The 26845-nt window shown below is 36.2% G+C and overlaps 1 protein-coding gene across 13 annotated transcripts in view; it reads right to left on the bottom strand.

Annotated features, from left to right (window-relative positions):
• Positions 1-26845, bottom strand: part of AFDN (afadin, adherens junction formation factor) — a 131184-nt gene that overhangs the window by 45373 nt on the left and 58966 nt on the right. For 7 of the 13 annotated variants that reach the window (XM_086626995.1, XM_086627003.1, XM_086627033.1 and 4 more), the window contains 12 exons: positions 25684-25778; positions 24710-24972; positions 23073-23142; positions 20773-20891; positions 13998-14059; positions 12998-13203; positions 9266-9286; positions 8380-8525; positions 6002-6096; positions 2979-3244; positions 2325-2468; positions 804-1002 (listed from right to left, as the gene is read on the bottom strand). In XM_086626995.1, coding sequence (XP_086483121.1) covers positions 804-1002; positions 2325-2468; positions 2979-3244; positions 6002-6096; positions 8380-8525; positions 9266-9286; positions 12998-13203; positions 13998-14059; positions 20773-20891; positions 23073-23142; positions 24710-24972; positions 25684-25778 — 1686 coding nt within the window. The remainder of the gene's footprint in view (positions 1-803; positions 1003-2324; positions 2469-2978; positions 3245-6001; positions 6097-8379; positions 8526-9265; positions 9287-12997; positions 13204-13997; positions 14060-20772; positions 20892-23072; positions 23143-24709; positions 24973-25683; positions 25779-26845) is intronic. The other 6 variants (XM_086627018.1, XM_086627026.1, XM_086627081.1 and 3 more) reach the window with 1 other exon arrangement.

Here is a 26845-nt window from a genome sequence, read left to right as displayed (position 1 = left end):
TCTGCTTTGCTGTTAGCTTCCTTTGCTGTCTTACCTACCATGATATTCCTGTGGAAATTTTTAAACAACTGCTTTTTAAGCAGAAAACTATTTAAAAATTATGTAACAAAAAAAAAATCTTCTAATAAAATCGAGTAGCACAAGATATGGATCATAACTTGTTCATTCACTGTAAATGCTCTGACGGACAGAAACCCTTGCTTTACTTTCTCAAGTTGGGACTTTCATCTAACCACAAAAGCTCTTTACTGATCACCTGAAATTTTGTTGGACTACAAATGCCCAAATCATACATTCCCATGTTGATGAACAGTAAAATAACTATTTTAAGCTCATGGGTTTTTAATATTACACGGAAGCAGCTGATGAATAAAAAAAGTGACTTGACTACTTAATTTACATTAGCTTTTAAAGTAAGTTGACTGTGAAATTGTTGAAGTACTACAAAATCTACATTTATGTAAATTTTTGATGCTCTAGCACCAAAATCCAAAAAACCTCTGAAGCAAAGACAAAACAAAGTTTCAGTAGGCACTAGTAACTCAGCACTGCTTATTTAGCACCTTGAAAGTGAATGAAAGGGACAGGGAGAAAGGGTAAGGATTAAAAAATTCTGCATACTTTTTAGGGGTTGCAAAAGAAGAAGTTTTTTGTTTGCAAAACACTTGAAGAACACAGTGTAAAAAGACTGAAACATACATAAAGAAAAACAAAGTGGTTTACATTTAACTAAAATATATTTTGCATTCTGTGTTCACTACACTAAAAAAAGACCATCATTGTAAAACAACAGAAGAACTAACCTCTCTGACAGAGTGGATCTAAAAACTCTTGTAAACCACTTGGAACATTCCTGACAACATCGCAGGAATAGCCATCTTCTGGTAAAAGAAAAGGTAGCTGTAAATCAGGATCCTCTTCCAGTTGGACCTCTCGGCCATCACTCCGAGCAAGTTCATCAGCCGTATTTTCAGCAACAGTTACTACATTCTCTATCAATTCCTAGACAGAAAGCAGAAACACGTTGTTACTGTAAAGGTATAATTATCATTAAGAAAAAAACCCTAACATTAAGGAAATACTAAGACTGCAAGAAAGCAATTTGGAAAATAAATTATCAGGTATAAAACCTCTTTGGTTCCACTATGTACCGTCAGTACACTGCATTGCTTTGTTTGATTGAATCCCATAGATTATGTAGCTAGAGAATATAACAGAAGCATTTATTTTTGCTTCAATATTTTCAAAACTTGTCATGTATGTTTTTACTTGGTATGAGAGCTATATTTAAAAATATATAGCAGAGAACATGTATGTGCAGAGGTGGAATCACAGACAGCTTTAAAATTTTGACACTTTGCTGAGCGAATATCTACTTCTGTAAGACTAAATATACAGAAAGAAAACAGACAACTTGCATAAACCAGGATATTCAGCTCCATCAGGACACATATACCCACCGAGGACAGTTCCCTAGTATTGAAGTTTTATAGAACTAATTTAACTACATTTCCTGGGAACTCAGTATAACGTGAAGGATCTCTCTTACAGCAGATACCTGTTTTTCACACAACACTGTAGAAGCACACAACACGAAAGCAAGATGACTCAAGGTGCAGCAGGGAACTTTTAAGTTTTACCTTTGGTGCACAACTATTCCGCTTAGACTTTTGCCAAAAAGATGTTTCCCATGGATAAATCTTAATATTCAGTTATGTCTTAAATATCAAGATAATTGAAAACACCCCACAGATATATCTATCTATCTATATGTATATGTTCCATGTATCCATTTGTCCATCAAATGACAATCTGTTTGCTGCTTATATAGAGGGATTCAAGATTCATGGATTTTTACATCCCCCACGTAAAACAAGGCTTAGTGTTCCTGCGTCTTTCATTTGGTTTCTATAGTCAAATTTTCAATCTTTGTTCCTTGTGGTTATATATAGAAGTAGCTTCAGGGAGTGCTCTGCGCATCTCTCCTCCACTGTCTTACTGGATTTCATCCACGAATGAGTATACTCTCTGAGTATGCTCAACATGCAGTGCTACCTTACATTCCAACTCAGTGCAAGAGAGATTTTTGGTAATATCCTGCTTGAGTTGCAGTGAAGTACACACACCAAAGCTGGTGGCCAGAAGCAGGCTGATATCACTGATACTTACTTATTGCACGGAGAGCAGATTGCCCACTCTGACTCTCCTTGGAACAATTCCAAACCATTCAACAGTGAGATAGCTATTTTCAGCCAGTGTTTTTACTTTAAGTCTGTATTCCCTGGGTATGTAAAACAGCACAGTAAGTGATACAAGAGACTTACTGTTGGGATGAGTGGTTCATCTGGAGCACAGTGATAATTCTGCAACAAAGCTTGTAGCTGCAGAGAATTCAGCTTAAAGCAAGTGCTATTAATATTTGGAACATCTGCATGTGAGTATTTGTCCATGGTAAGCAATGTGGTTGCCTAGGAGAGGAAAAAAAAAAAAAAAAACAAATCACAGGAGACAAATCCAAACCAGAATGAAACCTTAAGCCTTGTTTTTGAGTCTTCTTTAGATGAGACATAGGAAAAGACAAAGCAAGAAGCCAGACTTCTTACAGAAGCAACAGAAATATCCCCAAAACAATCACTAAATATATCTCCTGTACCTACAAGATGAATTAATACTAAACCTATCATAAATGAGGCATATTAATTTTTCAGCTACTCGTCTTGTCTCCATTCAGCATAGTTACAGTCAGTCTTATAAACAGAAATTGAACAGCATGTTGGCTTATTAATTTCACTTGTTAACTTAAATATTAATGATATTCAAAACATATCTTGTGTTTTTGCATGCTATTTCAATGTTCCAGGATTGATTCACACACATTACACTTGTCCACATGCTATTCTCTAGGAACATAGAATATATGAATATTCTCTCTGAATATACAATTATGAGAAGTGTTAATCAGAAATACACACACTCACCTGCACTATTCTGCTCAGGTGGCAATCAGCAGCCAATTCCAAACCCTGTTTTTCTGCCCAGGCTTCAATATGGCCCAACTGTTGACGAACAATAGCTCCCCAATAATGTGAACATAACCCTGAATCTGGGGCCGTAACTAATCTGTTAAAAAGCCACATGTTGATAAAATGAAACAGCTGGGAGAAGAGCTGTATAGTCAGAGCAGCATTCACTCGACATCGTCGCAAGAGGGACATAGCTCCGGTCAATGTATGCAGCACATCATCTACAGAGATAAAACAGACAGTAAATCATTCGCATACTGCAATGTACAACTGGTTTAGGCCATAAATAATAATATAGACACCTAACCCATGTTGGCAAATGCTAGGTGGAACCTATGTGTATTTAAGTTATACAGAGTCTCAGAAATAAATTTGCAGCTTCATGTTTTTTAAGATGGAGTAATATTAAACTGATAGATGAAATATCAAGATTTTTTAAATCCTGAAATGAAAATAAATTATTTTGGGGAAATAAGTATACAAGTATATCACTGGTTATATCTGACATTGAAATCATGTCCTCAAATAAACTCATTTTTCTATTATTTTTAATAACAAGTCAAAAACTTTATATTCTACTGTTTCAAATGCATATTGCAATTATTCCATAGCTCGTTACAGTTAATTATCAAACTATACTCAAAAATTACAGCAAAAACTATTTACATCCCACCACGTACTTAAACTGCAGGATGCATCTCCTGTTTACATATTAGTTTTTTAAAATATTATTCAAATTTCCTTTTGCCCATTAGTTCACTGCAATATTAGGTAAAAAGCAAGAGGGTCTTCCTATTAGCTTCACCAAGAGCAAACATCCTTATATGGTTCCTGGTGACACATATGAACGCAAGTAGAACATTTATCTCCAAGCCTTCTTTTAAGACAATACTTTTATCTGAAATCTTTATTGAAGAGGCCACACCAAATTAATTTCTTTAGCAGTGAAACACAGGATTGTGACTGAAAAAAAATTATCTGTGTAAGACAGAAATTTATAAAGCAGTTCAAAAATAACTGAAACTATAAACATCATCTGTCTTTACTCCAGTGTCAGTTCGCTACTTTTTCAGGGTTTGCATCCCAGAAAGTTCTCTGTCATAGTGCAGGGCACTTAAAACAGTATATCTTTATATTCTTCCTTCAACGCTCAACACAAGAAAAAAGCAACTGCAGCAAGCCTAATACCCAAAAGACCAGAAAATATGTATGAATTTTGTATAAATACTCTTCATAGTTGAAAGAATGACTGTACTTAATAGTTCTGCAGATCATCTTTACTTCAATTATTCAGAATGTCGCTATCTTCTTAACTCTTCCTAACCTTGTATCCCCAATTAATCCCTTCACATTTGAGTATTTTTTTACATTTTCCATTTTCTTCTTTAGACACCGGGCTACAGAACATAGGGAGCACTCACACTTCGCCCATGAAAAGCACAGCTTGGGGTCCCATCTCAGGGGCTTGTGCATGAATACGTTCAGCAAGGAAAACAACAAGAGGCATTAGAAGTCTGAGCACAGTCACTGAGCTGGGATTACAGAAATAGTGGAATAGCACACATGACCAGAATGCGCCCATGGACAGGAACAGCCCAGGAAGGCTGACACTGCTGTGGAAGCACTATCTTTAATTTAAAGTATCATGGCAGGGATCCTTGGCAGGAATCTACAAGGCCAGTCAGCTTAACCCTAGTACCCAGAGGTACTTTAGCAGGTTCTCCCATAGCATCCTTATAGTGAAATTCCTGAGATAAGGACTGGATAAACAGATGATAATGTAGGTAGAGAATTGGCTAGACTGCTGGACTTGGTGGATTTCCACTTGGCAGTCAGCTATTAGTGGCTTTCCTTATGGATTGAGGCTGCGACTGATACTGTTTAATGACTTTATTAATGGCCTGAGTGATTGGACAGTGTGCATCCTCAGCAAACTCACAGATGATACCAAACTAGGGGGAAATACTGATACACTGAAGGGCAGCAGTATTTTCCAGAAGGGCCTCGGTAGGCTGGAGAAATAGGCTGACAGGGACTTCACGAAGTTCAAGGGCAACTGCCAATTCCTGCATCTGGGAAAGAACAAGTCTATGCAACAGTATGAGCTGGGGGCCATCTGGATAGAAAGTAGCCCTGCTGAAAATGATGCATAAACATCAAGTTGAATGTGATTAAGCAGCATGTCCTTGCTTGAAAGGTAGCCAGCTGCATACTAAGCTATTAGCAGCAGTGAAGGAACCAATCCCTCCTGTGCATTCAGCATTTGTGAGACTGCTCCTGGAGCACAGCATCTAGTTTTAGACTCCCTAGCACAAGGAAGATACTGATCTAATGGAGCAAATTCAGCAGAGCGCCGCCAAGATGATGAGGAGACTCAAGAAAAGGACATAAAAGAGGGACAGAGAAGTGAATTTGGTTCATCCTGCGGAAAGGGAAGGCTAAGGGCACAACTTATTGCTGTTTTCATCTACCTAACAGGAGGGTTCAGAACAAGACCCCTCTCAAAGGTGCACAGTAATAGCATAGAACAACAGACAAACCAGCACAAAAATTGCAACATGAGAAATTCCAATTAAATATAAGAAAATTATTTTCACCATGAGGGTGGTCAACTGCCGGAACAGGTTACTCAGAGATGTTGTGGCATCTCTATCCCTCAGTGGAAATTCAAAACTCAACTTGGTAATACTCTGAACAACCTGATCCAGTTGCACCTGCCTTGAGCAAGACACTCGATTAGATGACATTCAGAGGTTTAGTTCAGAGGCTCCAAACTAAACTATTCCATGATTTCTAAATCCAATATAGATCATTTGAATGTCACTACTGTCCTTTTTATCGTCCATACAAAATTGACCCAAACAATTCCCAGGAGTTAGAGCAACTTGTAAATGTCTTCTCACTGTTAGGAAAAATTCTATTTATTACTAATTAATTGTATAGTTTAGAAGACACAAGTAAAGATCAAATAGTCTAACCTATTTTAGGCCTCTGAGGATTATTTTCCTCTGGATCGTCAAGGAATGCTGGCATGTAGTTACTAAGCTCTGATTGCAGACAATGAACCAGGTACCTGGAAGGGAGGGGAAAAAAAGAAATTTTAAAATCCTGTATGTGTTCATTAGGAATGCTTCTAAAGAAAAGAGATCTATCAAATTACAAGATTTCTGAAACCACAGTGTTACGTATGTGAGGGAACCAAATAATACTTTTTAAAAGGGCGGACAGATAATTTCCTAGAAATGCTGGGAAAAGAATTAGGTTGTCAGGGAACAAACACAACCACTAAAATGCAGTATCGCTACCACATCTGTAAGCAAAGATCATATCCTACATAAAGAGATGCTGTCAGGCCAAACATTGGTTCTGTAAGACAGCAGGAACTATTGTTTCCAAACAGAAATACATTTTCCTCTGATTTAAAATCTACCAAGAGTGGCATTAAAAAAAAAAAAAAAAAAAAATCCTATTGCGAGCCAACGCACAAGATCCTGAAATCACTATAGTGTTGTAAACAATTTTTTGATTCTTGTATTTCTCTCACCTTTAACTACAGTGAAACACAAAGCCTGTTTTAGTATTCTTTCTCTTCTAATAATGAAATATTTTAACACTGTTCTTAATTCATTTATACATTTTCTGTTAAGAACTGAAACTAAAAGGGAATCAAATTGTAATCACATGTACAAAGAAAAACATTTCACGCTTTCTACAACTCCTCTTTCTGTTTCACTGGCAACATTTGTAACAAAATATCCTCAATTGCTAGAAAACAAAAGCCATGGCAATTTCCACCGATTCTGGTGTATGCCAGTTGTTACCATCAAATAACATTTTCACAGCAAATTTCTTTGTTTTCATGCTTCTGTTGTGCTTTTTATTTGCTTTCTAAATATACATTCCACAGTTCTGGTCTCCAAAAGTTTAATGCATCCATTTGAAATCTTCCACGTTATAGTGTACTTAGGGGAGAATTCACATACAGCTAAAATTCAGAAATAGCCTTTCACATCCAGTCTGATCATCATGTACAGGGAAAAACAGTGCCATTCCTTCCTAGTCACAGAAATATTCTGTCTTCAATGATTACCTAGCAAACTGAAGTAGCAAAGAGTTGTTTCAAGACACCAATCGAAAACACTGACCTGTGGCAAAAGGCATAGCTTCATTAACAGTAATTTAGAGATACTATAAAAAGTGAAAGACTTTGTCACAATAGCTACTTGCTCTACCCTATTTTGCCATAATTCATCAAGAAAAATAAAATAAAATCTGTGGGAGTGTATACCAAATAGTTTGGTGCTTCTCTGGTACTATTCAAATGTTCAGAAAGCAATGATAAGGTTTCACATACCACATTCACATACTACACATTGCTCTTTAGAGCAATACAGGCTCTCTTAAAGGTAAACAGTTAAACTACAGTTAGGTCTCCCAATCCTGTCACAGTATAAAAAGAAGAAATATGATATTCTGTGCTATTGCAGAAGTATGAAAAGACTATGTTTAAAATAGACATCCTACAAGTGGGGGAAGGCTGGGTGTAAGTCATCCAAGGTACACTGGGACTTCTCTAAACATTCGTTTCAGAGACACAAATTTGCTGAGAAAAACTTGTTCAATAGTGACTTGGAGGGAAAAAAATAACCTAAATATGTACAAAAATTAAATCTTTCTTGTTGATTAGCACTGTGCTCACTCAATGTTTTATCTTTGTTCAAGAATCCTTTTCTCAAAGGACTTCCCTTCCCATTAGATACTTCATTCAATTTTTCTTTTAATAAGTATTGTACCTGCCTGAGCTGACTAGCATAGGTTGATTTTACCCCAGTCTGAAACCTGTCTTTAGGTTTTTAAGAAAAAACTGTGCAAGAAAACTGCTATGCAAATTGTTATTTATGTGAATTATGAAAGGAGTAGATGATGAATATAATTAGAAGCCCTTAAAGAGTACAAGGTTCTTTACTTTAGAGAGCCATAATATATAAATACATAGGCTTAAATATTTAACTGCAAAAATAACCTTTCCTCACATCTCCATAAAAACTTTAAAAGAAAGCAATCATCTCAAACTAGATTTAAATAACATTTCCCTAAAATTTTAATTGACAGCCTCGATTATCACAAGAACAGCTAATAGATGAAACTCCCTGCATAGCCCAGTGATCCATATTCATAAAACAAAATATGTCTAAAGAAGTAAGCCTCGCCTCTCTTGTAAGTCCTCCTCTCAGATATTTAACAACACACAAAAGACATTATTGCTATACCTAAAATTTGGCAAAAATATGAAGTTATTCTAAAAATCACAGAAACACAGAATATGATAAGTGAAACAGAAGTCTGATAGCCTTACTTGAATGCCATTTGAACCAAGTGTGCCAGAACATCTTGTGCATCCACAGTAATTCTGCTAAGATCTCGATCTTGCTTTATGAAATTCAGTAATTCGGATGCATTTGCCATCCAAAAGGCCAGTGCCCCAGCAATATTCTTCTGTTTCTGTAAGCAGAAAGAAGCAAGAAATAATACAGGGAAATAGCTTTCTGATAAGGCATGGCAGCTTAAAAAGGCTCCAAAAGATAGACCAGTACCTTTTCCCATTTCACCAAACATATCTCAGATACCAGATATTTGCAAAATGTTTATATGTAGCATTGCGATTGCTGTGACTGGTGAGTTCAATTTTAACATGTTCACTGAACATATGAATTCTGTTGGATTGCCAATAGCCATACCAATAAAGCCACGGCATAAGGATCTAGTTCTACAGTGCTAGGAACTTAGCAGAATGCAGTATCTGGTAATCTGTGCACTTGTAAGCGCGTATTCACTACTGCCCACTGTCACCCTGATACTGCGCTCACTGGCTTTGATACCAGGTGATTCAGTATCAAGTACTGATCTATCTCACCATCTCCCGACCACAAATGCCAGGCCAGGCAACCTCAGATGAAATCCAAAGAATAGGAACCACAAACAACAAAAAAAGAAAATAAAGGGAAGAAAAAGAACTTTGGTCATTTCATATCCACATTGAAGTGCATTAAGCAGAAATTATGGAATGCCGTAAAAGTTGCAAAGTCAAAAAAGGATTTTAGTACTGCATGTTCCAGTTGCTGAATGAGTGTTATGAACCGTTCAAGTCCAGCTGTTTGAGTATTGTATTTTGATATGGAAGCAGCATGAGAAACTGAGCTAAGCCAACATAGCTAGGATCAGTTCCCAGCAATATATCCTACCTGATCAACCTGGTCTACCTCCTGGAGAAAAACGGACGAAGGAAATCAAACAGAATAGAAGAAAGAAACTTGTGAACAATCATGATAGCTTTAGAAATCAAACACTAAATATGAAGGTACAACACTTATGTTCACGGTTATACACAGGTGCATTAATCAGTAGCTACGATGCAACTGAGCCCCTTTTAAAAAATGAATTATTTTAATAGGACTAGTAGCACAACAGCCAAGAACTGAAGTGCCCACATGTCACAATTAATTCAAGGAATGCCCTATATGAGTTGACATCCCAGACTAGTTGGTTATTCCATGCTCAGTGCACCACAGAAACCCCACAGAACTTTTTGCAGGCAACGGGGTAACTAGCCATCCAAGTAACAGATTCAGGGAGCTATTTGCCCACACTGCTGCAATGAAGACAATGTACAAACAAACACAAAGGGGGACAGAAAATCCCCACTAGGAAAAAAAAAAACAAACAACAAACAAAACAAAAAACATAAAACACCTAGGACAGAATTAATACATGGTTTTTCAATTAAAAAACAAAAAAAAAATGTTTTAAACAACAAAACAGAGTCAAATAAAATACCACACTAAGCTGCTTAATGCTGATACATAAAAGCTACACTGAGTTAAGCAAATAAAAAAACCCACCAAATATGTTTGTCTGATTATTTAAAACTGAGCTCTTAATTCTTTTTGGCTTTCTATTCAGACCACTCTGCCCCACCTGCAACTCAGTTGAGTTTAGATGCAAAAATTTGAGGTGTCATTTGCTGTTACTATTATAATTTTAGTTTGAGCTCAAAAAAACAAATTGCCACTGCTTTTTTGTTTCTTCCCCCTTTCCAAACAAGGCACTCTGAAATGACTGAAGATGTGTTGGCAGAGAATGAAAGATGTTCCTTCTACAAACAATTGTTAAAATTTGCAGAGGATCAGAAATGCCACAGAATTATTTGAAAAAAAAAAATCATGATACAAAAAAAATGGCTTTTTTACATGAACTAACTTCTATTCCTAGGTTTTTACTGGAAGTACTAATCCTTCTCATAGATCTCTCCAATTTTATCCCCACCTCATATGAAGTCTTCTATAATATTTGCACACGCAAATGCAAAGACTACAAAAAGTCACAGACTTCGTTTGTTAGCAAGTAACTTCAGAAAGCTATCAAGTCTCCTTACAATCTAGGCAGGCAAATTTAGGGTCAAAACATTTTATTTCACCCCCACAGCACAGCACAAGAATTTGCACACATTCCCTCTACTTCGGTTTTGGGTGCCTCTCTCTCCCCTTGCCTCCTCCCACCTGCCCTCTCCATCTCCCACACCCTCAGATTGCTTTCAGCACAGGCATGCTTTGCAGCCAAGACATACAAAAAAGTTACTGTGACACAGAGACTTATTACATGGTAGTTTAACCATGACAGCCATCCATATAACCACTCGTTCTACAGCTTAGATGAAGTAAGTGGACTTAGTTTAGCTAGTGCTGTTTATACTCCACTAAGACAGGCCCAAGCTAATGACATTTTCCTGGTCAAGCTTTCAAACGTGTGCATTTTTTAGTCTTCAGTCCATTAACTCTCAAATTCAATGAAGTTCTACTCTCATGACATTTTCAATTTTCCCCCTTTCCTCCAGCTTCTTCAGCATGACATCTGGAAGAACCTCCTCCCAGTTTTCCTTCAACCTCCGACTCTCTTCAGTTTCTTTCTTGGAACCAGGTAACATTTTCACAAATCACAGATGCAGCTATCACTTCCTTGTTGATGTCTTCCTTGCATTTTAGGTTGGGGATTAGACCGCAACTGTAGTTGCAAGGCTGTAGAAATGGCCTTTCACAAAGGACAATCCAGACAAGCACTTGGGTTTAACAGTTTTGTAATACTATTATCAGGATTATATAAAATACGCTTGCTTGCAACAACCACAAGGCTGGACCTGATTTGGGAAGCCCTTCACAGTGCCGATATGAATGTTTTCACAGGATAATCTATTTTCTAGTTTTGATTTGTTTTCAAATCAAACAGATGTTTGAGTTCACCTCTCTTGTATCTTCTAGCAGCTACATGGTTATCCATTTTAGCTGAATACAAAGAATGCAGAACTTCACTGATGCTTTCCCACTGTACCCATCCCTGTCACCTCAAGTCTGTTTGGGGTCATCGTTACTAGCTTACACTAGTTACATAAACCAAGTGACTTCGATTCAGCCCTGTAAGTACCAGATGATATTTTAAGCCTACCCTTTAATTGTTTACTTTCCATTCTCCCAACTAAATTGCTCATGTTCACCCCTACTGCATTTCATGTTTGCCCCTACTGCATTTCATGTTCGCCCCTGACTTTAACAAACTCACTCAATCAGTCAGATCTTTTTTTTTTTAAATAGCAGAACCTGAATAATTTAACTTTTGATACCATTTCAATTTTATCAAACATGCATTTACCACAGCATCAAGACTCAAAGCAACGTACTAGTTCTTCACTTCAGATTCAAACCATCTTAACCTCTCACCAGCTTCAGAATGTACATGAAAGGTTAATCTTTGTTTTCTTACCATAAAGTGTCTTCAACACTGGCATTTTCTCCCATTCTTTCTTGCAAAAGGTGGGAGTCTGTTCTGTTTACAGAGCAAATTATAACACTCTCCCTACTTAAAACTCCACTAAATCTTTCCAAAATCTGAACAAAAGCTGAACGGTTTTGGTTTGCTGTGACTTTCATGCCGCTCTCTTGTTGTTTACTTTCCTCTTCTCCCTTAATCAACCTGTTGTGTAACACTTGCATCATAAATTCTCTAAAGCAGGACTGATGCATTTGTTATGCTTGTACAGTGTCTACTGCAGCAGGGTTTTTGCTCTATATGGGCTACTACGGCAGTACTTTTTGCAACAAATGTATGTTTCAATAACTATAAAAATATATTTCAATTTTTCCTCTGAGAAAAGCCTGCAGCAAAGAAGTTACAATAATTAATTAGCTAGTAAGGATACCTGAACTAGCATTCCTTTTCCAGGAAATGATCATTACATTTTATCAACAGTTACACAATGCAAGGTATTGTCTAATTTCCCAGACAATTCAGTGGATCTCATCCTGCATTCCTACATAAAACAGAATTCTCCCAATGCTTCTGCAGAAGTCTTGCACATATAACAGCAATAGCATCAGACTACATATAAGATGTCGGAACAGTTGAGAATTTATATTTCTCTTTATAAAGCAATTGTGTCAGCTTGGCCCAAAAGGCCCAGTTTTATTACCATTTTTGTGGTTACAGAAGTTGTAAAAGTAACAGGATCAAAATTTAAAAGTCACGTTTCTTTTTAGTATCTTCACTTGAAGCATCAGTCAGTGCAAACAACTGCTATCCATACGATATTCTTTAGCAAGCACACCCAACCTGTTTTACAGGAGCTCACAGCCAGAAACGCTTGCAAAGATCTTACCTTCTAGAGAACAGAAGAGTAACTTCTTGTTAGAAAACAGATCTTCAGAGCAACAGCCCCTCCTAACCTCCCGCATTGCCCAGGAGAGATTTTCTTACCACTCACATTATTCATTGACACAAAAGTAACCTTCACACAGGCAATAAACACAAGTATTAGTCTGATCCTTAAGGATAGTTGGTTAAACATTAAGAAAAAGGCTAAGAAAGTTACTAGATAACCTACTAGATGTATTTAATTCCCTTGATATATTTCTTTCAGAGAAACTCACCTGTATAACTCCTTCCATCATGTTCACCATCTTGTTGACTATTGCAATGACTTTGTGAGTACGCTCAGTAGGAGTGATGTCAGGTCTGTACTGGCTTGACAATACATACCGACACGTCATATACAAAACATACGTGGGTGATAGCTTAAAATGAACTGTCGAGCTGTTTGTGTAATTTATAATGGCAGATAAGAAGGCATCTTCAGCTGTAGAGAAAGAGGAAAATCCACTGTGTCAAAGTCAAAGATAGAAAGAAAATTCTAAATTATTTATTTTGTACTATAGTTACTTAAGCACTGTAACACACTTCTATATGAAGGTAGAAAATCTGATCATCAGGAAACATTTCTGTACTATTTCCTATCACTTTGCTGAAAATTTGCATCTTCAAGGGAACAGGAAAATCCAAGTTTTCTCTTGTCCGTTCTATTCTTACGAAGCTCCCTTATCACAGGGAATTTTGTACTAATGAAAATCTGTCTTTGCTTGCTCATGAATCTATTTATTTCAAATGTTTGAAGTCTGGACAATCTCTGGTATGATATTTTTCTACCAGGTCTGAGACCTTAAAAACCTGAAGACCAAGATAACAAAAAATTAAATTATAAATGAAAATTTAAACTTAGTCAGATTATATACAAAACAGATTTTGACTCAAATGCAATCTATTATTCAAGGCATGGAGAACTTTATAGAAGAGAATGAATTCAATGCACTGTTGAGCAGGTGGGATTAACAATTTTTTCACAATTAAATTTGAATATCTGAAGATAAAGAGTTGAAATGCAATTAGAATTAGATATGCATGAACCTGCTTCAATATCTGAAGAAGCGTCTGTTCGCCCTCCCCAACAAAATAAATTTTATTACTGCATTAGTTATCATCTGTTTAGTCATTATTCTTTTCCAAGTTTACTTAAGTTATCCTTAAGTTTTCAACCTGACTAAAATATTATACTATAGAAAAACGTATCAACAGGTTAGTTCACAATTTACTCACAGCTTTCCCTGAATTCAATACTGGCAGGTAGTATAAGTTCTGGTCCATGGGTATCCTGAGATCTAAAGAAAGAAGACAAAAATTAAAACAAATAATCCACACAGGTGATATTAATTCCACTGTAAAATGACAGATTTCTCCAAATACACTGGGTTCCGAACGCTGACATAACATCCTTTCCCAAAATGATCCGTCTTTTACCTTTCCTCTGGAATCATTCAAGCTATATTTGCCCACAACACAACAGATCAAAATACAGACTTTGATACAGACTTGGAGTCTGTGATACTAATGAACATCCTCTTCTGCGCTGCATTGCAGACTGATAGGATCAGTTTCCCATCTGCCATTGACAGGATTCAAACAACAAATTATTTATGGACGAATGAAAGAAAGTGAATGAAGCTTCACCCAAAACAGCTCAGTTATAGCAAAGCACATTTGTTGTCTTTAATGCCCTCAAAACTGGTAAGGACTTGGTCAACTTACCTGTCCTTTCTTCTCGTAAGGACGAAAAAGGTAAAATGTAGCCCCTACTCTCACCTGGCTGTTGCTATGCTATGTTAAGAAACAGCTGTCATTCCATGAGCCCTAGAACTATGTCCTTACTTAAACTGACTGCAGTGCCCTTTCTTATCAGTACCTGTAAGAGAATTCACAGGGGAGAAAAAAAGAACAGCAAATTGATTTTACTGGTGTCTACAGAAGGTTAAGCACATATTTAATTTCTCCCTTAAGCAAAAGCATTAATTGAGCTGTTCTCTGTGGTTAAGCACCTATTTTTAGAAAATATGTAAAAGCTTAACATCTTCTGCATGCAATAGCCGTTTTTAACCACATGTAACACCGTGTGGCTTTCTATTTTCCCCAGCAACTTTGATAAAGAAAGGAATGTAATATGATTATATAAGCCTCATTATCCTGAGAAATTTTAGTTATGCCACAAAGCACAGGTAGGACAACGAAGGCCTTGATTCATCTATCTCCTGTAGTAAAAATCCACAAGATAACTTTGAAGGCTGATGTCAAAGAGCTAAAATAAAATTTTAGCATATTCAATAAAAAAACTAAGGGTACCTTTGGGTTTTGGTGTTTTTTTTTTCATTTTTGAAACTTGCAAAAACTTAAACCAATAGAGAACTCAGGTATGCCATCTAGATAACGCTTTATTAGAAAAAGAGCTCAACAAAACAAAGTTCAGAAGAGGAGAAAGTTAAGGAAACAGCAGGCACAGCAGGGCAATATGTACACAAATTTCTGCCAGTCCAGTTACATTTCAAACATGACAGCATGTTCTCTTTATGAAGAGCACTCAGTTGGTGTATATATTGCAGCATTTCCTCTCGTTTTAGTGCTATAAATTTAAGAGGAACTAATTTCTCACTATCTCCACACTGTCAAAAATGCATCATCTTCACTGAGAACTTAGTTACTTTGGTAGAATAATAACTAATACTCACACAACATTATAAAATATAGAAGTGTAGTGACAACTCCAGAGAAATTTTTTACTCATTATAGGTATGGTAATAAGACAAAGAAATGTTTCAACAAACTGGCTAGTAAACTGGTGATGGATTCCAGCTGATGATTTGTTTCCCTTTCTTTAGGGCAAAAAGATAGTGATCCCTTTGAGCACAAAGGAAGGAACAGGATTCTCAGTCTTCCCTCCAATGGGAGGGAAACCAGCACAAGAGATGAGAACTGACGTGGATTTGTGCAAGTTTGCCTACAGAATTTTGGAAATCAGCTTCTAGAGAAAAATGAAGATGAGGTAGGAAGAGGAAAGACTTCTTTAAAAAATGTTAATTTAGTTTTACCTGTAAATTAGTTCTCTAGAAAAGATGCAGTAAATCAATTATTTTAGCTACCTTTATATGAGTTTCCTTCAACTAATGTACCATTTTCTGCCTTCCCTAAGCATACACAAATAAATACTCTCTAATTAAACTTTGTAAATTGGAAATTTAAGTTAAAATAACACTCTGTGCTTCTGATACAATAGTAGCTAGCCTATCTGCTTTGTTACTGGATACGTTTTAAGTAGATATTGTCTTTGTACTATTGCTTTTATAGAAAAATCCTCTCTGTGGTGATGACATTCTCTGAGCTAAAACAGTCTCAAAGTCTAGTTAGGGTATGCCTAACAAGGCCATAAAATATTGATTACGGGTTGCCTCATTCCTAAGTATAGTGTCAGGTAATACTTTAAAATTGCATTAAAAACAATAATACATTCTCCAGATATTTCTGTATTCTCATAGATTACTTGTGTATGATAAACTGCATAAAAAATAAAATATCCTCTGTCCTTGTATGATTGTTTTAGCCAGCATACTAGCTACATATAAATTGTGTAAATGTGCATGTTACAATTAGGAATCAGAGTGTCTGCATTCCATTAACACCACTTACATATCACTATTGTCATGCACCAAACACATTTTTGAAGAACTCCTGTAGGGTATCCAAGGTAAAAAAAAGTATCTTTTTTTCTTTTTTACTACATGCTTGCTCATGCTAATTAAAGTCAGTTATCTAATGAGGATGTATGACCACAATCCTTAACTAAATAGCCATCATCTTTATTTCACAGACAAAACTACACCCAATAAGTAAATTGGAGCTACGCCCTCAGGTTTCAGTATTATTTTTTTTCTAGAGACATGAAAAGTTAAGACAGGCAAGTTCTAATCTTTGGTCTTCAACCCATTCAGTGAGTGACTGGAAGAAAATCTTATTTCCCTTATTCACTTTTGAACAGCAGCGATGAACACGCACAAAAAGAACAGACAAGGACGCTTAGTACACAGGTGGACTAGTTGTACAGTAACAAGAATCTGAAACTGCTCAGTGAAGATTTTTTGGTTTTCAAACTAAGATAGCAGTTGTTTCCCTCTATGATTACTGTCCTTATAGTTCACAAAACACGACCAGAGTATCTCAGAAGAAGCCTAACTAAAGATTCACAGAATGCATCCTCAAAGGGAAAGAATTCAGTTTACTTGAGCAACTCATGGCCTGGCATTTCCTAATTTGACAGCCTGACTTTGCTAATTTGTTAATCTCAACACAGTGAATATATCTGAGAAAGAGTAAGCAATATAAATGCTGTATTTAGATAAATTACTCTCAATGTAATTACACGACATATACTATATGCATCTATACACAGAGATAAAATAGCAATGTCAACGCTAGTGATAAAAAAAAAACAATCACTGTGGTTGTAGCTATCACAAATTTAAGTGTAATTTGCACACTTCTCTAAAAACATTTTTTGCACACAATTAGCAAGGTGAATAAAAAAGCCCTGTGTATAGTAACACCAAGGCTAGTATGCTAGTATGCATACTGTCTTCAGAAGGAATTTTAGAGCTCAAAAAAAAAAAAAAAAATCAAAATAAAGCCAAGATGCAGCTCACAGATGGCTCAGTATTTTTCAAATATACAACCATAGCACAACATAATCCTCCTCATAAGTGTTCTTGCTGAAAGGCAGAAATACAGAAATTTAATAATCTTTTTACACATATAAATGTACAGCTAGAACTCGAGAAATATTAACAGAAGCTTCAAGAACTTCTGACAGACTATAAGAAGTTCACAAAGAAATTTTGTTGATCTTTTATGAGAGAAAAATTAGTTAAAACACTAGTAATTCAAGAAGAAGGGGTTAAATCTGCAGCAACCTTACTAAGAACAATTCCAAAAAAGTCATCCAAGATGCCCAGATGCGCTAAGAGAGCACAGAACCAAGTTGTATTCTATAGTAACTTCACTGAAAGCATTTAAATGATATCCATGCTATAAAACACTAGAACATCACAAATTCAATTTGAGTAGAAGCACAATTTTCTGCTTTTTTTTTTTTCCTACCACTCACATCTCCGAACTCTGTTTTCTGACTAGTGAATAATAAATTCACCTAAAGGTAGCAGAAGCTTCATACTAGAAACTTTACAACTTGAACCACTGCACTGTTTAACCTGCAGCACATTTATCTTACCTTTCATCCATTTATCATAGCAGTTTATCTAAATTTAAAACCTGATTTATGTAGACAACAATACATTCTTGTAGTTTTCTTAAAATTTGATAAAATTCTTCACGCAGAATCGCTCAGGTGTGATGGGACCTCTGGAGATCATCTGGTTCAACTTTCCTGCTCAAAACAGGGTTAACTAGAGCAAGTTGCTTATGACCTTGTACAGTCAGGTTTTGAGAATCTTCAAGGATGGAGACTCTACACCCTCTCTGGGTAAATCTGTTCCAGTGTTCCACCACTCTCATAGCAAAGAAGTTCCTCCCATGAGGTATTTACACATTGATAAGATCTGCCCTGACTCTTCTCTTATCAAGGCTACGTAATGCCATCTCCAGGTACATAATCGTTCTTTTCCTAAGTATGTATTTTTTATCAGAACTGACCAAGACATTGGACTCCAGAGAAAAAACAATCTCACAGAAGCCTAAGTTGAAAGGGACCACTAGAGATCATGTGCTCCAATCTTCAGTTCAAAATAGGGCTTTATCCAGGATTATCCAGCGCCTTGTCAAGCAGAATCTTGAAAATTTCCAGTGAGGGAGATTCTACCAGTTCTCTGGGCAACATATCCCAATGGTCACTTTGTCTCACAGTGAAGATTCCTGCCCTCTGCTCCCTACAGCCAGACAATTTTTCCCCAGAGCATTGCCTTTTCACCTGTCAACCAGCATCCTTGTGATGACAACACTTCCACGTCCTCTATAACTACCCTTTTAGGTACTGGAAGATTGCGATTAGATCCACCTTGAGTCACCTTCTCTCTAGACTGAAAAACCCCAATCCCTTCAGCCTTTCTTCATAAATTGAGTTCTTTAATCCTCTAATCATCTTGGTGGAGCTGTCCCTTCACAGCACTGTTGCCAGTTTTGCAATCTCTCTCTAGAACCAGGGGAACCAAAACTGGACACAGTACTCAAGGTGTGGCCTAACAAGACCCAAGTAAAATGAAATTCTCACATCCCTTGAACTGCTGGCTGTGTTCTTGCTGATGCAGCCTCGGACATAGTTTGCCTTCGCTGCAGCAAGGATATACTGCTGGCTCAAGTTTAGCTTACTGTACACCAGGACTCCAGGTTCTTTTCAGCAGAGCTAAAATCCAAATGGTCAGACTTCAGTCTATATCGCTTTTGGCATTTTCTGTTTCACGTCCAGGACTTCACATTTACTTTTTTAAATTTCATGCAATTCTTGTCGCATAGATCTCTCTGAACAGTTGCTCTTCTTTGTGGCTTATCTACTGTCCTCCAAGTTTGGTATTACCCACAAACTTGGTGACGATGCATTTATCCTCTCACTCAGCTTGTTTACATGGTTACGGAGTAGTACCAAATCTAATATCGACCTTGAGAAACTCAACTCGTGACCAGCTGTCAAGTGCAACTTTGAGACATTAACCATCACACTTTCAGCCTGGCAGTTCAGCCAGTTTTCCACCCATCTTATGGTACACTGATACAGATCATATCTTATCAACAAGAATGTTTTGGGACATTGTAACAAGGCCTTGGTAGCATCAGGTAGATGATAAGATGCCCAGAGCTCTCTTCTCATTAGCTATGCAAGTTCTTTCATCATGAAAGCCAGTCAGGTTGATCAAGCATGATTTATCCTTAGTAAATCCATGCTGTCTTTTCTTAACCACTTCCTCATCTTTTGTGTGACTTGAAATAGCTTCTACGAGGACTTGTTCTACCATTTTCCCAGGGCCCAAATTAATGCTGACTGGTTTGTATTTTCCGCATCTTCCACTTTGTCTTTTCTGTAGATGGGTAAAGCATTTGACCTTTTCCAGTCATTCAGTATCTCTGATCTCCACAACTTTTCAAAGATAAGACAGTGGCTTTGCAATTATGTCAGCCAACTCCCTGCATCTTTGGATGCATCTCATCAAGTCTTCTCTATTTACGATGGAAAACAGAGACTATTTTTCAAGCAATGCTTATATTAAAAGACATTGTCTAACAAGGAGTTCAGTCCTTTTGGATGGGCACTAACTGAATTTGAACAAAGTATTATGAATACATGGAGACTGAACAGCAAGAAAATGGCATACTATTCAAAGTCAGTGTTTTCTGCTATGGCTTTGAAAACAAACTGAATGCACAGGGTATGAAAAGCGTCATTCTGTATCTGAAAAAAGGGTCTATGAGCAAAATGAGACAGCATTTATCTACCTAATAACAGCCACTATATCACAAAAGCAAAAAACAAGAAGGTGTTATGTGTATTTATAAATTTCGTAACTCTACAAGACAAACATTCAGAGGTAGCAAAAATTCTTGCTGCTTCTTCACAAGACTTGGAAACAACCCTACTGTAGAAATAGGAATGACCTGGTTATTTCCCTCTCCAGGGTAAATCACATCATCTTGCCACTGACAAATGAAAATTTCAAATAAGTGTACTTCTGTTTTTAAAGGCATTTCATACAACATGCCTAACCACAAGTCAACAGTGGTGTAACATGACTATCAGCTTGGCTTTACAAAAACAGAACTACAAATAACAAAACACTGACACAAAACAATAGTATTTTCTTTTATATTCTAAAGTTTTTTGCTTTACTTATTAATTCTGGGTTTTACTTGAAGTGAAATCTCGAAGGAAACCTCATTTTCCATAGAGAAAATCAGGAAGTTTAAAATATTTTCACATACTGCTCGATCTGTCAGAAAAAACGTATCCATTTTTTCCATTATGAGAAATAATGGATTACACATTTCCTACCTGCTTTCCTGTCTGCGGTAGTCTTGCTGCTGTTCTATTCTAATCATCGGCTTCACCATTCCTCTTTCAGCTGTGCTGGATGCTGATGATGTCCTGTCACCATCAAGCCTGCTGGTGCTCTAATTCAAAACAGCGGGACAGGTGCTTAGCATGCAAACATTGGATTAACCAGTATCTGTGCTTGGTGCTATTAAAATCAAGTGTCAGTCTGAGCTTGAAAAGAGATGGGAAAACAGAAGAATACAGCACAGGATCTGGCAGCTCAGCAGGTGTTTTCCCCACAACAAAGCATGGAAGAGCACACTTGCAATTGAAAAAATGACAACGGCCACCTAGGAGCAGCTATCTGTTAATGCATTGCAAGAACATGCAATGAACATTTCAGACGTCTTTATTTGAAAGTTGCATAGTTATCGATACAGAGTAAGAATGAATTGTTAATGAAAACTCTAGCTAAGGGACAAAGTTAAACGTATTAACAGATTTAGAAATGGTTATGTTCCCCTACCCTGCTTCTGCAATAGCTTCAAGTGCTTACATTATCAACCCATGCCATCATTTATCCTGTTCTTAAGGAAGTCTGATCTGCTAGACAGTATACAATTTTCAAGACAAGAAGTGGCAATTCAAACGATGCAATTTTTTATGTGCAATTTCGGGGATTTTTTTCAGTGTCATGAGCTCCTTAACAGGAAGCTTTTAATTGATGATTTTCAGTTACATCAAACCCTATCAGGAAGGGAAAAAACACGCTGCTTCAAGCAGCAAAACATGTAGCAATTATTTTTCAGTATAAACAGTTGAAAACAAAACATCAGTAAAATATGAAGTGTTTCCACATTTCCTAAGGCATTTCTAGGACTAAATAATTTGCTTTGACACCAGAAAACCTACCAAAAGGTGCATCTCAAAATAAGAGTTTAAACAAAATAGTTTTTACAGTACTGACATGTCAATCTGTGAATCACTTTTCATCACCAGGTCTCACGGAACTTTAATCAAAGTTATTTTTGCCTCTTTTCCAAATAGAAAAGCAAACTCGTAAGAGCAACTGTTAGAAAACAAGTGATTTACCAGTGATTTAACAAGATGTCATGCACATACTCAAACAGTACAACTCAAAAAAAAATATTTGAATTTTTCCAAGCTTCTCAATGTCCACTAAAAGTAGTTTTTTTAATGAGTCTGAAAAGAATATGAGGTATGCTATATAATAATGTCAGAACTCCAATTCTGAGCAATTTTGAGGTATTTTAATAGTTTACAACATGTTTTTTTTAACTTCCAAAATGTCACTAAATAAATTCCTATCGGAGGTAAAGAATTCATCCATGATAAAAGAAAGCATTAATCACAAAGCAAGCTATAAAGGAAGGAGAGAAACTGAATCAGAGTTCTATGGTAAGAAAAAAAAAGTTAAAGACTAACAAATACATTCAAAAGCTACCAGAGTATTACTAATACCTACACTGCCACACTGATATCACTAAACTTCTTTATAAGTATCTCCATTTGATAATAGTAGTAACAAAACACGAAAGGAAATACATTTCTGGGAGAACTACTACATTTCATATTACTGAAATAATTCATTCTCTCATTTCATCTGAGGTATGTGAGCATAGCACCAAGAAAGGCATTAACCATCGTGTCATTTTACTCTATTTGTTTGCTCTTGAAAAATGCAGCTCTGGCATGGAATTTATAAACAGAAAGATAGTGCAGAAAGAAAGCAAGAAAAGATTATCACTTCATAAAATGTTTGTAACTATGACTGCAGAGACAGTTTGTTTAGTTAATATGTGTACAGGAGCTCTATTGAAGTCAAAAGTCACATCCATTAAATTTTAAAACCCTAGTTAAATTAAAATTGAACATACTTTCACATTTTATATAGAACATTTATTTACCCTATCGCAGATTACAATAGTCATATGCTATATACATGAAACAATGATGTATCATTTCTAATAGGAATCTCTACCTGGATGTAATCTGCCTTCAGTAGGTCAGTTTGGGGAGAAACTATTCCAGGCTTAAGGAATTTCCCTTTCTAAAAAAAGTTACTATTGTTGGCACAGAATGCATGCCCAATGTTAATACAAACTTAAACAGAACATGTTGGGGTTGGGGGTTGAAATAAAAAATGCACATGATACCTAAGCCTTCCCACAACAGGAAATGGCTGAGGAGAATGATGAACTGGCCACATTTTACTAAATACTACTGATGTTATAATTTTGAGTTAACTTACATGCAATCTTTTATTATTTACTGCTAATTTAGTCATGATATTATACCTTGCTCGCTGGTAATGCTGTTCCACTGTGAACATCTCCTTCCAGATCAAATGTGGTTTCCTGAACAGCTCTAAAAGGAAGATAACATTCCAAGTACTTTTTAGAATTTATATTATTAAACGTTTGACAAACAGGGAACAGAGTTGCTAAAACTAGTAAATTAAAATTCAAGAGGTATACCATGAGTTCAGTTAACATTCACTTTTTAAAACACTGTATCAATTCTTTACATAAAACCACTACAAATACTTATACAGAGAACTTCCTTTGGAAAAACAATTTCTAGCTACATTTTTCCCTGTCAAGTGAGAAAACATAAACACCCATAAACATAAATAATATAAATACAAAACCACCATATAAAAATATGTTCAAGGTACTGTATTCACTGTAACAGACTTGCTACAATTTTTTGCTCAGCTCTTCAGTACTAAATGTAAACCAATCTTGATAATGTAAATCATTCAGAAATCATAGTAATGCATTTTATTATCTGCTTATTCTAAAGATTTAAAAAATATTTGATTGTTTGAGTTGTAATAGTCCTTTGCCAGCAATTTTGCCGTCCAGGCAAAGCTCTGCAGTAGTACAGTGCTTTGCAGTTGACTAAGTAAACCTGCAAGAGCATTTGTTTACTGATCTGCAGGCTAGATGTAGAATGAACTCAAGATTTAAGCAGAAATATAACCCGACAGCTAAATGGCTGGAGGTCTTTCTGCAGACAGGTCCTACCACAAGCACACAGTGTACTTCCACATTAAAATAGAGAAAAAATAATAATGGGTAAAGTAAACATCTATGTTAACTCAGCAGATTAGCTAGAAGAGTCTCTTTTCCTAGGTGTGTCTTTCATTCACCTCCAAGTCAATTTGTTTCTTTTCTAAACCACAGTATCCTACAATAGTAGACTCGTGTACCCAGAGAGGATGGAAGGTAAGATGTTATTTTTTTTCCATGCCATACAGTATGATTTTAAAATTGTTTCTCCTGAATATTTCTACAGTTACTGAACAAAACACCTGAGCACCTACAAGTCACTAAACTTATAAGCAGTATTTTTATTATGCACCTACTAAAAATATGACTACACAGAGAAACAACAGGATGGACTTCTAGACTGTTAGTCCTTGCAATACAGAAAACTAGAAGATGAGTAATCACACTACAAAAAGTGGTTGCTATATTGAGACATTTAGTTCCCTATTTTGACAGCCTCGTTTCGAGGCAACCTTATTTAATTTCCAAATCCCTCTAATGGAATTTTAAAAGTTACTATCTGAGTAAAAAAAAAAAAACAAAAAACAAAAACCAAACATTCAGCAAATTCTTTACTTTTCCTGGAGGGTAGATGAACTTTGAAATACATTAAAATAAGGCATATCCTCTTCTTAACACAGAAGTGAGCAACAGGAAAATTTGCCTGATTACTTCATAATGACACTTGCTAGTCCTTAAAAAAATCACAAGGTGGAGCTCAAGTATTAAAATAGTTATTATATAGTTAACACTTAAAAGCAGCTACTCAGAACTCATTTAAAGCCATGCTCTAGTCACAGGCCGTTTATAACGCTCTCATTCTTGAATTTTGCCAAGGCTCCCGTCTTCACCGCAGTAGGAAGGAAACAAATTTTACTCACCCAGCTTTGTGTCTTGGACCTTTGACCATAAGACTTGCATCAATAGGTCTTTTAGGAATAATATGGTCCTGAGTGGGATCCACAAACTTAAATACATGAGATGACCCAAACTGAACCTTCATTCCACTTTGCAGCATAGTGGTTTCTGAAATACGCTGACCTTCCACATAGGTTTCGGCATCAATGCTTCTCGGGGTTACAGTAACAACTCCATCCATATTAGTGAGATCACAATGATGAGGTTGAATTCCTGGACCAAATAACTAGAAATAGAATTAATTAACATGGAATAAACTAAATTATACAGCACCAGAAATTAAAACAAAAAGATTGAGCTATTCACAGACTAGTAACTTAACTTTGCTTGCTTATGAATTTACCACAGATGAGTGGTACCAAAATCAGTTCAGTTTCACTTCAATTTTCCTTGCAACAGAGATAACACTCATTTAACTGAAGTGTGTAGCAGAAATCTCGTAATGAAAAGGTTTTCACTTTTTTGGTCATACGCTATTCAGAACTGTTTTCTTCCACTTGCTGTTCTGATGTGAAATCTCACAATGCAAGTATTTACAAGTCAACTGACTGCACTGATGTGGACCCAGAGTGCTCTAAGAGACTCCCTGGCATCAACTTCATACAACTATGCTTGTTTTATGCACTTAAGAAATTCAACCTCATTCAAAGAGGTTGAGCCTAGGACTTCAAAGTATGATACTGATAGTTACCATTTGATCCAGTGATGAAAAAGAATACCTCATTTTACATAATGAAACCCTGACTTTCTTCTTAAAGCAAGAGAGAAGAAATAAAATAAACCAGAGAGTTTTGACTATTAACATGAAATTGTTGCAATATTTTACTCTTCTAGCTTTGAAGGGTATTCACAGAATATTTTACTAGTTTCCACAATTACACACAACTGACCAGAGATCAGATCAGTTCTGTCATCTGAGTCTGTTTTTTTTCCATACCTGAATGGAATTGTCATCAAATTTTTCAGTTCCAACTTCAGTGACGCTTAACTGTAGTCGATAGAGCTTTGGCTTATCTCTGGAGTCAGAACCATCTGTACAGCAAGTGACAAGTATTTGCAAGTTATTAAAGTTCAAATACACAATATTCTACATTATCGCAATTTAGTTCAGAGTAGCAATGTTCACCAAAAAAATAACAGGGACGTTCTTTCAAGATTTGTTGGGAACTTAGTTGTTCATCATAGTGTAAAAACATTGAAAGATGACAAAGCCCACTCAGAGGGGCTGTTTTCTACAAGAGCAAAGAACAAAGTAATCAAGAACTACTATTCTGAACATACTTTGAAAAACTTTCTCTATTTCCACAGTAGTTTAAGCAACACAATTTTTGTTAATCTCTAAGATTTTGTACAGATATACCAAAACAGGTTCAAAGGATTTAGAAAACAAGATAACTGCAGATCTCTATAGTAAGAGTATTTATTGATCTTACTAAAAGTACAGATTATCAGTGATATCTCCTGTCAGGTGGACAACACGCCAAACTGTTTCCTGTTCAATCAGATACTGAAATAGGGCAGTATTAGAAGAAAATCTTACAAAATGTTCACCTATGACAGCTTTAGTCTTGATATATAGGAATGCAGACTTCTGGCCTTATCTTTATAGTCCCATTGACCTATATTTTCATCTCGCAGAAAATGAGGTCAAAGATAAAGCCTGTTTTCCTCCTCCTCCCAGAAGAATGTATCATCCAAACAGAATAAAATTTCACAAGATACACTGGAAGCAGCCCAGGATTTAGCTGCTGCTGCCTTCACAGGCTAACACAGATGAGTTGGCATACATATTAATTCATCCTGCTTCCCAGAAAATACTACAACTTTAAATACTATCACATACTAAACTAATACTGTCATTTCTGACTTCTGTCCACTTTCTCCTCTAAAGGGAAGATGCAAAAAAAGGAGGCTGCAAGACAAAGAATGTTTTACCTGTTGACATGAACAGTGATTTCAAGTCAACCCCAAAAAGCATTAGAGAATATTATTAAAGCCATAGGACATACAGTGATACTGTCTTCAGTAGGATACTAGTCATCTTCATATTTTAAATGAGAGTCAATACAAACAGAACCTCCATAAATCTAATTGTAAAC

Source organism: Tauraco erythrolophus, chromosome 2, assembly GCF_009769465.1.
Source record: "Tauraco erythrolophus isolate bTauEry1 chromosome 2, bTauEry1.pri, whole genome shotgun sequence".
NCBI classification, from domain to species: domain Eukaryota; kingdom Metazoa; phylum Chordata; class Aves; order Musophagiformes; family Musophagidae; genus Tauraco; species Tauraco erythrolophus.
This window is presented reverse-complemented; position numbering and strand designations above follow the sequence as displayed.